Raw genomic sequence first — 15,833 nt, forward strand, 5'->3', positions numbered from 1 at the left:
TGACTTAGGTACCATGGGGTCATTGCCCTGATCCAATTGTCATCCATGCTGACCTCCCAGGTGCCCAGCTTGGGCCTTTGCTGTTCCGAGTCTTCCCTCCAGCCTCTGAGGGAGCAGCTGTTTCATTCAGTTGGCTTTGTTGAAAAGAGTCATGCATGGTGGCTGTTACTGTCACCTTGTGTGCACAGCTGGCATCCGAGGGAAGTCCTGGTCATTTCCTCCACACACTATGTCCTGTGTCACCCCAACTGTCCCCACATCCTGATCACTGCCCCCTCTGCTTTCTGCAATCCTCTCTAGCCATTGCCTTGCTCTCCTGGACACATCTGCTCTCCTCACTCTGTCTCTGGTGTCCCTAAGTGCTCTGCACAGCCTGCTCCCCTGGTAGCCGGAGTTGCAGTTCACGTGTCTATCTGATGCCCTTCTCCTTTCTCATGATGGCTAGTGGTTCATGGCTTCTCCCGTGGCCTCCTCCTTCTGGAATCTCTCCCTGCCTCCTTTGACTCCACCCTTCTCCTCCTATCTCCCTGTGTTGTTTGGTGCTGTCTAGAACCCTCCAAGCTCTCCCAGCTTCCAGGCCTGCACACTCAGCTCCTGCTGCCTGGAGGCACACAGGGGCTCTGCCACCTTGGCCTGGAAACCAAAGGCCCCCCTCCAAGACTAGCTTCCCAGATGCTGCTCCAGAGTGCCCACCACCTCCACTACCCAGCATCTCCTGTGGGAGGCCTCACCCCCTTGCTGACTTGCCATGCTGTCTGGCTATGTGTCCCCTCCCAGCCGGCCCCAGCAGCATCTGCTGAGAGTAGATGGGCCTCTCACCTGTCTTGAAGCCCCAGCACCTAGAGTAGTGGACACAGAGTCGGTGTCCCATCAGGAGTTCCCTAGGGAAGGGAGGATTCCTTGTCTCTCAGCACAAAAACTCTGATGGGGTGGATTCCTGAGGCATCTATCTCCTCCAGGGAGGTTGAAGATGGGCTGCTTGAGCATTCAAGCAGGTGTCTTCTTTCCGATGCTGGGCTGGGCTCACCCTGGGATCATGGTGAGACAAGGATAGGGACTAAGTCTGAGACCTGGACTCAGAGCCGGCCAAGGAGTCTGCAGGTGGCCAGAAAAGCTGAGATGGCAGGAATTGCTGGAGGGGACAGGGTGGGGTCAGGAGAGGCTTGCTCTGCCAAAGAGGGGAGAAAGGAGGTGAAGTCCTGGGTGGGGACATGGTGAGAAGGGTGGCCTCTCCAGTATGGAGAGGGATCCTGGAGGGACCAGCACCTGCAATGGAGGGCAGAGCTGGGCACGTCTTAAAGTGGGGTGTGGGGCTCCAGGCCCCTGCCGGCCTCACCTAAGCAGTTCCTGTATGCTGGACTGTACTAACCATTGTCCTGGAGAGGCCCCTTGGCAGAGTCCCTTAGAGGGAAGAGGTGGCAGGGCAGAGTAGGGTGGGAACACCCTCAGGATTGGGATTTTGGAGAACCTGGTCTGACAACCCAGAAAGCTGTGGTGGCCTTAATGGGAAAGTGACACATTTCTTTGCAGCACTAGGGGTGGAGGGCTTGGGCAGAGTGTGAACCTGGTGGGGGAGGCATTGTGAGCACTGGCCCCCATTTCCATCGACAGAGTTCATCTAGCCGAGGAAGGGATCCACCCAGCAAATGCATCAGGGTGTCACGGTCAACATCCCCCATTTTACAGCATTTCTAGCAGAACGGTAAGCAGTGCTGAGACCAGGTCCTTGGAAGGCTTGGCTAGGACCTCAGACTGGGGCCTTTCCCTCAGTGACCTTGGAAAGGACCAGGCTCTATTTCTCTCTCTCTCTCTCTCTCTCTTTTCTTTCTTGATGGTACTGGGGTTTGAACTCAGGGCTTCGTGCTGGCTAGGCGGAGCCACACCACCAGCTGAAGCTACTTCTTAAGATAATTTTTATTAGATTTTTAAAATGTTCATTAGCAAACCATAAGAAGCCCCTTTGCTCTTTCTGTAAAAACAGCAATGAGTGATTGAAGACCAGATCTCAGACATCCCTTCACTCCGTCTGTGATGTCCCCAGAGGACACCTTCTGGGGACTCATTCCGGGAGCACACTTCCCAGACTGCTCATACACACTGACACACACCACGCTCGCACACGCTGGGCCCCAAGGGACACCTGGCTCCCAGGGTGGCTAGGACCCTGGACCTTAGAAAATGTGGCTTAAAAAGTCTTCAGATACCATCCAGGACAGGACAGCAGGGGGCAAAGCATCTTTCATGCTGGCCTAGGTCCAGCTGTCCTCTGGTGGGTGGTCAGCTTAATCCTCCTTCCTGCTCATGGTGGGTCCTTCTTGGAAGCTTCTGCAAGTGGGCCACCCTCCACAGCTGTTCTCCGTTGGACAATGAGGGTGTGTCTCTGTCTCCATCCCTTGCTTGCACAGATGCTCAGGGGACTAGCATAGCCTGCTGTCTGCCAGGGACAGCTGTGGCCAGTGCAGTCCCCCCACCCCCAGAAATGGAGGTGGGGACAGATTGCATCCTGCTGTGCCCTGCCTCTGGATCTCCTTCCTGCTGCAGGGCTGGGAGGGACATGTTGGTGGCCTTCCAGCCAGGCTTCCCCTTGCACCCTACTCTGCAGCTGCCGTGATTCACTCACGGCAACCCCAGGCGCCTTTGTTCCCTGCTGCTCCGGGATCCCGGCCTTCCTGCTGCCCGTGGCCGCCACCGCCCGCCCGCGGTGCCGCTAATTACAGCCTGCCGGGCCTCCACCGCGCCCTGTGTGCCTTTGAAGTGGGGGCCGAGGCCCTGCCGGGCCACGCAGCACCCAGTAATTGCCACTTCCCTCCAGCCCCGGGCAGGCTGCTGGTTGCTAAGCTTCCCTTGGACTTCCCAGCAGGTTGTTGGAGAAATTACAGTGCAGCTGAGAGCAGAAGGCAAAACCTATGCTTTTATGGGGTTTAAATGGATGCAGGTTAATCTGTAAGGAATTTTAAGAACATGCTTTGTGGGGTAAGGGTAGGCTTTGCATGGAGGTGGGAACCTGTATCTCTGGCAAGCTGAAAATGATATGCTGGGGACCCAAGGGGAGGACGCAGCATGGTGGCCTCTGCTCTGTGCCTCTGGCCACTTGTCCTCCAACCAGCGAACGCACTGGACAATTCTACTCTGTATTCAGAGCCCATCTAACAGCAGGAAGCAGAAAGCCCTTCCTACTAGGCCACTTGAGTGTCTGTAAAATAAACAGTCAATAAACACCTTGCTATCATGACCTACTTTTTCAGAACCAGCCAGTAAAACTGACGAGTGATTACAGAGGGAAGATTGTGGTATCTGAAAAAAGCCTAAAGCCAGTCACTGGAGGTGGGAGCTGAGCGAACTGTGTCTTCCATGCTCCAGCCCCTCCCTCCCCCTTTGATTTGCTCTAAGAAAACAAACGTAGAGTCAAGGTCATGAGGGTGACAACTCCAGAGCCTTGCTTCTAGAAATGATCCCTTGGGGTTGGGACTGGGCTCAGGGCGGTAACAGAAGTCATAGGTAGAAACCAAGCATGCTTCCTGTGGCACATTCCCTGATGACAGCGAGCTGCCAGTCCTCTGGAACAATCACACCCTCAGCCCAGTCCACACCCAGACTGGACCGGAGAGCCTGTAAGCAAACCTGGCAGGGCCCAGAATCCCCCAAGGACCCCCTTGACCTGTGGAGACCACATACGTTATGAGCCTGTGACAGGCTTCGTCTGGGCAGAAGCCATACTCACGATCTCAGGAGTCTGTGGGATGTTATTACAGAGCAGAATATCGGGGAGCTCGGTAAGTAACTACCTAGCACACCGTCTAACTTCTCGGGCCAGAGGGAAGCACAGAAATGAAGTTGCCATAGTGAGATCCCCCACAACAGGGTGTCTAGGCTTTGAAAATTCATTTGGGAGAATCTTTTCCCCGTAAAGTGACATTACCTGGTACTCCAATCTGTAAGAATGATAAAAGCACAGTTCCTCTGAATGTGGAGCGGTCAGGATGCAGAGCCTCACCCTCCGGGCTCAGCCTCGCTCTTCCTCCTCAGCTGTCCCCATCCCACTGAGGTGTGCCTTGGAAGATAATTTAGGAGGCAAGGGGAGTCAGGACTCTCCAGAGAAACGGAACCAGCTTGAGAGGTGCGTGTCTGTGAGTAGACAGACACAGATACACGCGTGCAGGCATATGTAGATCGATGCACATCTTATTTACAGAGAGAAGTATTTGAGAAATTGCCGTGTGCCTGTTGGGTTGGCATGTCCAAACTCTGCAGCCTGGAGACCCAGGGAAAGCTGATGCTGCAGCTGGAGTCTGACGCTGACTTCTGGTGGCATTTCCTCTTCTTGGGAGAGGTCCGACTTCTGGCCCTCAACTGTTTGGATGATGCCTGCCCACACAGTGGAGAATAATCTGCTTTATTCAGGGCCTACTGATTTAAATGTTAGTCTCATCTTAAAATTACGTGTACGACAACATCCAAGCACGTTTGGTCAAATAGCTGGGTATAGTGCATAGCCAAGATGACACAAAATTAAAGATTACACTAGTCCTTGCAGATTTGAGCACCTCATTAATTTCCCAAACCAATGCACTTTCTCCCAAGACATTTCTCACGGGCTTTGAGTGGACAGTGCTAGACCCCTGCAGGGCTGGCGCCTTTCCTGAGAGTGTGGGCTCTGTCCATGCCCAGTCACCTTTTCTTTACTGACTGGGTTGGTCTCATGAATGATACCCTATAGTGACTCCCCTTTCACTCCAGCGATAAAGCTGTGTTTGAAAGGAAAGGCAAAAGGCGAAAAGAAGCCAGACATCAGACTCCATTTGAAGTGAGATCTGTTAGTAAATCCTGAGTCCTCACAATGCAATGTGTTTAGATATTTCAGGACTGGCTCAGATGTCTCCCCTTTCTTGACTTTCCCCCAATTTCCCAGGACCAGAGCCTCAGGTAGGTTCTTGTGGTGCTTGGTTGTCAGGTGAGGATCTGAGTGGCGGGGTCTGACTGTGAAAGCAGAGGGCAGTGACACGATATCAAACACCGAGAGTGCTGGGGGAGCAAGCCCCGGCAGAGCTGGAGTTGTCTGGGAGAGCTTCAGAGACAAACAGGAAAGTTGTGCACCGAGCAAGGAAAAAAATCCAGAGTATAAAATGACCACAAACATGCACCTTACAATATGGTGCCAAGATTCTTACTACAACCTACAACCATGGGCAGGATTACAGGGAGAAATGAAATGGAGTGCAGAGCTCAGAGCACAGAAGCCATAGGAGAACGGATTGTTTTGTAGATGATGTTGGTAAGTGTTCTATCTGCAGGAATTGTACCTACAACCTTAAAATATGCACAAATGTATTAAAGATCAAAAACCAAAAGGAAAAAACTATAAAATTAATAAAATGTCAGGTGGAGAAAAATCTAAGCATTTGGTAAAACATAATTTTTAGGAGATTTTAATATACATTTAGGAGGAATCTTAGGTATTCAAAAAACCCAATAAATTAAATGACCTTAAGTCAAACCTTAGGGGAAAAAGAACAGAAAACCAAACAAAACAAAAACCTCAGAACATGAAATATGAGAAAGAACACAGTCTGAGATGCAGAATAAATCAATCCTATTTTAAGAGAATATGTTAATTCTTTGGTAATAAGTTTGAAGGTTTGGAGCAAGGCATCAATGCTGCCTGATGAGGGCTGGTGGGATGGCTCAAGTGGTAGAGCACCTGCCTAGCAAGTGTGAGGCCCTGAGTTCAAACCCCAGGGCTGCCCTCCCCACAAAAAATTGCCTGATGAGGGAGTAGAAATGATTAATAACCAAAGAGAAATTGGAGGTCTGGGGTGTGGTTCAGTGGAGAGAGGGAGAGGGAGGAAAGGAGGGATGTGAAGGGGAGGAGAGTCCCAGCTGAAACTGAAATACAGCTGCGTAAGGCTAATCTTGCAGACCTAACGGTATTTTCTTAGGTGTGACGACCTCACGGTAGGAAGGTGGACAGTGGTGTCCTTGTCTTTAGGGGACAGTGTAGAAGTATCTGAGGTGAAGGTCATGTAACAATTTATGTCCAAGTGACACCACAACAAAGAGTGTCCACGAGCACTGTGGACAGGAGAGGACACCAGGGTGCCAAGCTCATCCAAGCCAAGGGGTGTTCACCAAAGTTCCTGCAGGCTTGAAAAATTATATGTTCAAAGAGAGGAGTGCTCAAATCTCACAAATGAAGTCAGCTCATCTTCAGAAAACAAATTCTTACGGAGTGTTCCTTGACTGTATAAAAGCACCCCTCAAGTCTGGGGCTGTGGGAGACAGTCCGGCAGTGACAAGGGACAAGGAAGGAAGGCCGCTGGGCCAGGACATGGCAGAGGCAGAGGTGCTGGAGGTGAACTCCATGGGGCTTCCCTAGGGGCTGCCGGGATGAGTTTTGGGTTTCTGGCCTGCATCACCAGATGAGGGACCATTCTTGAGACACCAGGAGGATGTGAGGAGGTGAGCTGCGGGCACAGCAGGCCTAGTGCAGAGTGCAGTGTGCACTGTGACACTCATGTTCCAGCCTTCCCACGGGCCACCTGGAAAGAGTGCGAGGAGAGAAGAGCGAGGGTATGACACAAGATTCCAAATGGAACACTGGACAGACTCCTGTCGTGTATGAGGGGACGAGTGAGGGTAACGGGGTATGTCAAACAACATTATACACAAGTATTAAACTGTCCTAATGAAACCCGTTTTGTACAATTAGTACACATTAAATAAAAACAAAGGAAGGAAGGGGGGATGCCTGTGACTCACATGACTTACTTAGGGGCATGAGAGTGGTTCAGCATTAGGAAAGAGATGTTCGTAACTAATTGCTAACAGAATTGAAAACACATGAAATCAAAAGCATCTGAGAAAATCTTCAGCTATTCCCACTCTAAGTAAAAGAGAAAAAAGAGCAATTCTGGAAAACGAGAATGACCTCCAAATCCCACAGCTGTTCCCGAGGACAGGAGTGAGTAGCCTGTCCGCTATTGTTCCTGTTTTCAGCACTTCTTTGAAGGCTCTAAGTTCACGCTGTAAAACACGACTCTCAAGAGTCGTGACATATTGAAACGGAAGAGTCGAAATTATCTTTGTTTGAAGGCACTGCTTATCTAGAAAACTGAGCAAGTCTAAGTCCACTTAGTATCCTAAGTCCAATCCCAAGCCTGAGCACGCACGTGCAAATTAAAAATTAAAGTCACTTAGTAATTGGGGTTGCTAGATTCGGGACAACTGTACAAGAACGAATCTGTTTTCTTTATACTTGCAGCAACCAATTACCGGTAGAAATGGCGGAATTGCTACAGTAAAGTTGTAATGATAACATTGGAAGTGACACCGTCGGATGTTTACAGAAATAACTGTGCAGAACAGCGCAGCAAAGCTGTAACTTTTCTGGCAAACTTAGTTTGCGATTTGAATAAACAAAGACATAGGCCGTCACCCAGAGTGGGGAGATTTATACAGCAAAAATGCCCATCCATTCTCAAACTAATCAATAAACTTCTAGCTACTCCAAAAGGTATTCCTGTCATATTTTTTTGCTTATGAGTTTGATTTTAGTCTCGGAGGTGAGATGGGAATGGATTATATATTTATTTTTTTATTTTGAGGCAGAGTCTCACTATATGTTGCCCAGCCTGGCCTTGAACTCATGGATCCAACTACTCCTCTAGCCTCAACCTTCGAAGTAGCTGGAGGTGCAGGTGACATTGCCATGGCCAGCTATGGAAGCCGATAATTTTAATACTTCATGTGGAAAAGCAAGTATGTGGGAATTGCTAATACACTTTTGAAGGGGAGAACTAAAGTGTATGTCCTTACCAGTCCAGACACACACTGCCTATAAACCCCGTCACCAAGGTGATATGATATGGGGCGAGGAAACGGGCAAGGAGGGTAGTGGAGCAGAGTGGTGGAATGGAGCCAGGCGTACGAAGAGCTTACTCCAGCGCAACTGGCATTTAAGGGCTGGGGGCATAGCTGCAGAGGTGGAGTGCAAGGCCCTGGGTTCATCCCCAACCCTGCAAAAACGACACACACGCTCCCAGGAGGTGGGGAGGAAGTATTTAATAGATGGTAGGTTCACGCTGACCCTGGGAAATGGCGCTAGAGTCACTGCCACCCAGGTTTTCTAGAGACCTAAAGGGACATGAATAGAACAGTAAAGAAACTTCATAACTGAATTTTAAGGCCCATGAGTCTGAAGGAAAGTGTTGCTGACTAAATAAGAAGTTAAAGTACCTTCGAAATGATCAGGTAAACCAAGGCGTCAAAAAGAGAAATGGGAGGGAGGAAATGCTGGCAGCAATCCTTAGTAGCGAGAGGTTAATGCCCTGCTATCCAGGGGCTCTTCATGTGGTGGGAACTCTTACCTCTTCTCAAGTAACCCGATGCGATGGCCTGTCAGAGACGCTTCAGAGTGGGTCTCTCCCTGCACTTCCTGGAGACAATCGGCCCTATGTGAACCTCTCCAGGGTAGTAAGTGGCTGATGGCTCAGTGATGGAGGGTCATGGGGGGTGAAGGAGGTGGGTGTGCCCAGTCCTGGGGGACCCAGCACAGGAGCACCTTACTCCAGGGGGTGGCCAGCGCCATCTTCCAGGCTTGCCGAGTACTCCTACCTCTCTCTAACTCTGTCAGATCCCAAATGCCCCTTCTCTCTCCTTCTCTCTTTCCTCCAGAGACCTCTTCATGCCTCCTGAGGACAGGGGTCCCTGCAGTCTGAAAAAGTGGGGAGAGAGAAAAAGACCTCACTCACGTCACTCTTACTAGAGGACAGTGCTGTCATCGTTCTGCTCTATTCCTAGTTATTACACTGATCTCTTATTGTGCCTAATTTATAAATTCAGCTTTACTGTGGGTGTCTGTGGAGGGAACACACAGTATCTATAGGCTTCAGCACTATCTGTGGTGTCATCATCCAGTGATGACCTTGGAACTTGTCCCCTGAGGATGTGTGGGGGGGTGGCTGTAAATACCAAGTTATGGTATATCCCAGAGAAATACTGCTGTCTTTAGAAATTATTAAAAAGCCACTAAGGTTTGTAGTCCAAACAAATAATGGGCTGGTTGAATCACTAGTTGGAAATCAGCCTCTTAATTTTGTAACCTAGAGTTACTTCCAAATTCCCCTTTACCTGTCTCTTCCTTGTCATTCTTTGGTTGGGACACGTTGAATAGCCCCAGGGACAAGTGACCTTCAGGACATGTTTGATCAGTTTTGCTCAAGAGTTCCAAAGCCCTAGGACCTCCCAGCTGACCGTATTAAGTTTTTTTCTCTCTCTCTCCTTCCCTTACTCTCTTGGCAGTGCACCTTCTCCCACCCTTTGCCTCTGGGGATGTAGTCCCCTTTGCACAGACAGATCTCTGTGGGGTTTAGCAGTGCTATCACGAATAGCTACTTAATGGGATCTAGTGTAATATAAGGAAATATACCCTTAAGGTAACTTAATTTTGACTCTCCAAATCAAGATGCTAAAAAAAAAAGGGCATGATTTCATTTTGTCAGCTTCTAAGGGGGTTTGGAGGCCACAGCTACCTGGGTCTGTGGCCCTGCCCATCCTATGGGAAGTCACCTCCCACCTGGGGCACTGTCCCAGAGGTCACCATGACTGAAGCTGGGTTGGGAGGGGGCCAAGCTCAGGACAAAGTGCTCATTAACTGGGAAAGGAAGGAGGACAGCACAGGTGACAGCTGTCTCCTGCAGGTCAGGCCACCACTCCTCTTGGACACCAAGCATCCTTGTTTTTGGCAAATTCGGGCCATGGCGCAGTGGGCTGTGTGTGAGCACTCACGGCTGCGCAGATCCTGGGGTGAGGAGTCACAGGAAGCGAGTCCACCAGGACCCAAGCAAGGGGTGTTGGGGTGAGGGAGGCCGCCCAAAGGCTCACCTGGACCAGGTGAGTGCAAATCGTGTAATTAGAGCCTTTTCGATGTTTTCTTCATATAAACCTAGTTACTGCAACCTGACAACCCTTGTAACTAGGACAGAAATTACAGATTAGTAGCTACAGGGGTGGAGAGAAGAGAGAGGAGAGAGGGCAGAAGAAAAGGAAGAGACAGAGATGAGTGTCTCCTAGCACGGGGGTGCATTTCTGGGGCCTGTGAAAGGGGGTCCTACTGAGCCAGGCAGAGCTGCCACCACTGGCTGGCGGGGTCTGCACCCGAGACACACAGACCCGGCAGGTGGTTGCATGTGCAGATTTCTGGGTGTTTGCATGCAGCTGTGTCTGGAGACGGCAGAGGAGCGGGCTAGTCTTTTGTTCTTTAAAGAATACTCATGTTTGACCGCTGTTCCACCCTGAGAAGCAGTTCGCACCAGCGGCAGTTTGGGGGCTAAGACTTGGGTTTTAAGGAAGTGACCCTGACTGAGTGAGAGCTGTGTGCGGCCTGAGGTGTTCTGTTCCCACAGAGCGACGCTCCTCCTCTCTTCACGAGCTGTTCCCTGTAAGGACGACTCCCTCCACAGGGAAATTCCTGACACCGGCAGTTGACAAACCCACACCCCCTTGGGAGGGCTGGGCACCAGATAAAAAGCCCTCCTAAGGCAGCTGGCCCCTGTTGGGGACGCTCTGGGACCCAGCAGAGCACAGGACCTGCATTTGCCAGACATCCTGCAGAGCTGCTGCGGTCTCCAGGGACCCCCTAGTGTGGAATCTGTGTTGGGGATCCCCCAAGAGAGGACGAAGACCTGCCACTGAGGTGGGAGACTCCACAGAGCACACAGGTTCAGGCTCCCTCCTGTCCAGCCAGCCAAGGTCAGCTGGGCTCTCTTAGTCCCACAAGGCAACATCGGGGAGTCTGCACCCGAGGAAAACTGGTTTTCTAAGTTTTTCTGGTTTGTTCTCAGCTGCCCGCTGAGCCGTCTATTTCTGTCTTTCCTCTGGGAGGATGTGCTTTGCCAATGACTAATCCCAGACCTGCAGTGATTGCTATCCCTTGTCACCTGCACGCGGGACCCAAGCCCATCGGGGAGAAACGGAGAGATAAGCCTGCCTGCGGCCCGACCTGCCAGGGCACCTGCCTCCTGCTGCCGAGCAAACTGGGAGCTCTCCGGAGGCTGCTGCCAGGGCCACCTCTGTCCCCCCCGCAGCACTGGCATGTGGCCATTGCAGTGACCCCTGGGGGCCCAGGCCACCCCTAGAAGGGCTGGCTCGGGTGTCTGAGAAGCAGCTGCCTCCCTGCAGGCCGAGAGGAGCCCCTGGATGGAGTTTGGGACCCGAGCCTCTCATGTCTGCCCTGCTGACACTGTGTGTGGCCCTCTTGCCCCTGGCGAGCCCTGGTCATGGCACCCAGCATTGGGAGCCCTGCACAGGTAAGGCGGGAACACGGGGACATGGGGTGGGGTGGCTCGCGTGGAGCTGGAGGAGTGTGGAGTGGGAAGTACCACTTCCTGAGGCTGAGACTGGTCGCTGGATGTCCCAGGACACTGGCACCCTGGGGAGCAGGAGCCGTTGGGAGGATTAAAGGGAGCAGGGCGGGCAATCGGACAGAAATGCCGCTCTTTAACTGCCAGAGGGTGGGATGAGCTTCAAAGAGTTAACCGGCAGCCATCTGAGGCCTCTCACATGTGCCTACCTGCTTGGCCTCCTGGGGAAAGGCTGTACACCTGCTTTAGAAATGAAGCAGTAGCAGCCCCGGCAGGTCCCCGGGATGGAGAGACACCCCAACCTGCAGTGAGCAAAGTGAAGAAGGGCCGCCAGGGCCTGGCTCTGTCCCCACCCAAAGGAGAAACGTGCCATGCAGGCACAGCCCCAAACACACCCACGCCCGAGCCCAGAGCTCCTCTTAGGCTTAGCCTCCCGAGGTGGAGGGTAGAGATGCTGCTCACCCAGGTGGCCCAGCAGGCCTTTTAGAAAGGGCATTTTGACTTGCTAATAACCAGGACATCTGCAGACCTCTCTAGGCTTCCTACCGAGATCTATTTATCAATGCAAAATTTATGCAGCAAGGACCCCATGACTGAGTTAGTCACTTCCGTGAAGTGTTAGGACTTCCCCAAGAGACCCCAGGGAGGCGAGGCACTGTCTCAGGTCACCCTGGGGCTGTGATTTTATTTGCAAATAGCTCATCCTTAGGTGCTTGAGACAGTCTATATCTCCTCTTGTGCCAGGCTGCAGCTCTCTACTCTGGAGCACTTGGTTCCCCGTGATCCATGTTTGGAGCACAGACTTACAGGCATGGAGGTGACAGTGTCCATAAATGGCCCCAACCACCCAGGAACAAACGTAACTGTGACTTCACATAACTGCTGGTTGTGGGCTGGGGGTGAGCAGACCCTGGGGCCTTGCTTGGCACAGTTACCACCTGTGGGTAAGGGGGAAGGGCAGGAGCCCCCTGCTCCCCATCCCAAGTGGCCGCACCTGCCTGCAGTGACTGCTTTGGATGGGGAGTTTCTGCCAAGTCGATTGTTACCACGCAAAATCCCCTGGCTTCCAGGGATTCAAGGCTGAATGCAAGCCTTTCCCCTCCCCCGTGCAGGGGCCACCACATGGCGTCCACGCTGAGCCTCAGAAGGACCCGGCCGGTACTCATGAGCGCAGTGCCATCCTCCCCAGTGGGGGATGAGTCACAAACATGTATTTTCATGTTCCCTTCAGTGAGGGGAGCAGAGTCAACCTGCATAATAATAATACAGGTTATTTATAAAGCCCGCCCCCTCTTCCCTGAAGGTACATTTTGAATAGTTAAAAGATGACCCAGTTATGAACGCCGTGAAGTAGGGAAGAAAGATAAAAGTCAGGTAAATAATATGGATCCGAATTTGGAACACTCCCAAGAGGTTGTGTCATGGCCAGCAAGGGCTTCAAGTAGTTTTTGAAAATCTCTTTGGTTTCAATCAGTTTGAAAAGCCCCAAGCTAGGGCCACATGTGTGGGGCCCACAAAGCAGTCTTCAAGGCCCCTGTGCCCACAGTGTGTGAAGGTGCAGGGCCTCCATGCCATGGTCCCAGGTTCCCGAGCCCTGGCCCCGCTTGGTGACCCCGCCCAGATCATGCATGGAGGAGCTGAAGCTGGTGGCTGACGTGCAGGTCCCAAGGCAGTGGCGAAGCTCTGGGTGTGTGTCCCACCTCAGAGCCCACAGCCTTCTCCCTGGAGGACCTGGGGAGAGTGGCTGATGTGCCTTTCAGCACTCATTCCCTTCTTCCTTTGTTCTTGTCAGACCACTTCCTGGAGACTGGGACTTCCAGGTGTCCCCATCTCTGAGGGCAGTACGGGGAAGAGGCCTCTTTATTCTCGTACCATAGGACACTGTAACCGCAAGTCTGGGAGCTGTGAGGAGGCCCGAGGCCCATGAGTTGAGGACCATTTGGGTTCCACCTGAGCCTTGGGTGGGACAGAGGTGTGGGGGGCAGTCAGGAGCCCTGGGGGCTCAGGCTTTGCTGGACATGGAGTGGGCCTCTTCTGCTCAGCGTTGGGCATGGGGCCTGGGAAGGAATGGCAGCCAGGGACCCTGGAGCGCTATGGTCAAGATCATTCAGGCTTGCACATATTGAAAGGCTGATGCTTATGCATGCCCGGAAGGCCCACCGATCCAGGCCACCCTTAGTTTGCTGACGGGGAGACTGAGGAGGGTCTGAGCAGTGTCTGGCACTCCTGGCTCCACTGAGGGGTGGGATCCAGGTGTGTGTCCACAGGTCATCTCATTTCTGAAAGAGGTGGCCCTGGCAGGTGACAGCAGTCAGCCAGGGGAAGGAAGAGGTTCAGCTGAAGCCAGCCTGAGGAGGTTGGACCAGCCTCAGGACTGCAAGTCGAGGCAGGAGTGGGCAGGGGGTATGTCAGGAACGTGGTGCTGTGTGGTGGGCTCCCCTGAGATGGGTGAATGCCTCTTATGAGCTGTTGGTCTCCTTATAAGCCCCCAGGTAACTGGCAGCTTACAGTCCCCAATGAGCCAACCCAGGTCTGCTGTGGCCAACAGCCCCTGGCTGGCCCACTGAGCTGGGTCCAGCTGCCTCCGGTCAGAAGGCTAAAGTGAACGATGTGGGGCTCAGCCAGTCCTCGAGGGGCAGATGAAGAGTCCCTGCCACCCGTCCCTGACCGGGCTGATGTGAACATCCTACATTCGGTGTAGATTAGCACCCTGCCCCGTAGGACAGCACGGGAGCCGTCTGGGCAGTCACCGTGGGGCTATGACCTGGGGAAGAGGAGAGTAAAATTGAGCAGGGAAGAGGCGTGACCATGGTGGATCACCTGGGGGCTGCAGGATGTGGGGTGAGTGTCCACTGTTCTCTCTCTGCTGCAGTGACTGTCACCTCGGGAACAGCCAGAGGGGGGCCTCACATGGACGTGGCGAGGGCGAGGCGAGGCACCTGACCGTGATGGCATTCCTTCATTCACTCCCCTCTCTCTTCACTTGTTCAGTGTCCACTCCAGGCAGGTGCTGGCCTTTCCGTAGGGCACTTCTACCAAGACGGGGGTGCCATGAGACTTCCTGATGCTCCCCACTGGGTGTGGGTATCCAGGCAGGGATACCTCAGGGCAAAGGCTTTTGGTGGGTGGGGGTTCCCAAGTGGGCAGCGATGCAGGAGTGGGAAGGTGAGGTCCACCCTTGGTCTGCCCTCCAGTCTGGGGCAGGTGGGTGCTCTGCATCTAGGTGCTGAAGGAAAGACTGGGGAGGGACAGAATGGGTACATTTTGGAAACTTGCTGGAATGGGTGTGGGGTCACCACCTGGAGGGGCGAGGCAGGTGGCCGAGCCTCCTTTGCCTCTGTGGGGGCGGGGAACTTGCAGTCCACCCCGCAAGTTCCCAGCAACCCTTTGTTCTTTCGACTGCTCTACAGGAGGGCGGGTGAGGGCCCTGAGGACTCCTAGTCCCTGGAGGGGTCCTCAAGAGGATGTCCCCTCTTGACCAAGCACCCTGTCAGGTTCAAGCCCCATAGGTCACACTCCAGTCACCTGTGACTCCTTTCCAGCCAGCTGTCACCTGCCTGTGGCTGGACAACCCTAAGCGGAAACACTATTTTGAGGTGAAAGAGGCAGGATGTGAAACCCAAGCGTCTGAACCCCTCAGCTCCCCCCAAACTGCCTGTGTGGGACCCCTCTGTGTGTGCAGTGAGGGTCCTGGGCAGACCAGATGGGGTGTGGTGCCCCTCCAGTGCTCCCAGATGGGGTGGTGAGCCAGGCTGAAAGCCCAGAAGGACAGTTTTGGAGGACTGAGACCCCTTGGAAATTAGGGTAGGCTTTAGGATTTTTTATGTCTACCACTTTTATCATTTAATCAATTCTTGTTCTTAAGCAAATGAGGATCAGAGGCCCAGCCCTGAGCAGAACCAGCTCACTTCTCATCTTCATCCCCAGCCCAGAAGAGCCCCAGGTGCTCCTTCTGCTCTGCAGACCCCATCTTACCCCCCATCCCCCACTGCTCATGGCTCAGCTTCTCATTGGGGTGGGGGTGGGGGCAGGGTGGAGACACCCTTACACCCTTTCTCTTCCCACCCTGCCAAGTCTTGGGGAGCGACTAGAGATGTCATCAGTGGTGGGCCTCTGAGCTCTGTACTCCACGCCATCTGGAATGGGATGAGACCCCTGGCTTGACCCCTTGGGGGTTCCCTGCCCAGAAGCTAGTGTGGTCCTTGACCTCCTAGAGGCAGGGTGGACCTATCTGTCATTGCTCCTTATAGTCCCACCCCAGGCCAGGCTTTGGTGGGGCAGGACCTCAGAGGGGTCCAGCAAATCCCATCAGCATTGTCAGGGGGCTTCAGCAACTGGACGTGGAAGAGAAAAAGAAATGCCAAGTAGGTTGATGTGTGGTCAGCAGGCCCCTTGCTTGCACCAGGCCCACTGGGTCATGGGTGGGAGGGGGTGGCCCTGACTACAAGCCCCTGCCCTGTGAAATGGGTCCAGTCT

The 15,833-nt window shown here is 53.0% G+C and overlaps 1 protein-coding gene across 1 annotated transcript in view; it reads left to right on the plus strand.

The window, feature by feature from the left end:
* The first annotated feature begins 11,176 nt into the window (after positions 1 to 11,176).
* Positions 11,177 to 15,833, plus strand: part of Tspear (thrombospondin type laminin G domain and EAR repeats) — a 188,969-nt gene continuing 184,312 nt past the window's right edge. Inside the window, exon 1 of the mRNA XM_020177219.2 lies at positions 11,177 to 11,303. Within this exon, the coding sequence (XP_020032808.1) occupies positions 11,219 to 11,303 (85 nt within the window). The 5' untranslated portion in view covers positions 11,177 to 11,218. The remainder of the gene's footprint in view (positions 11,304 to 15,833) is intronic.

This window comes from Castor canadensis, chromosome 5 (genome assembly GCF_047511655.1).
Source record: "Castor canadensis chromosome 5, mCasCan1.hap1v2, whole genome shotgun sequence".
Classification (NCBI taxonomy): domain Eukaryota; kingdom Metazoa; phylum Chordata; class Mammalia; order Rodentia; family Castoridae; genus Castor; species Castor canadensis.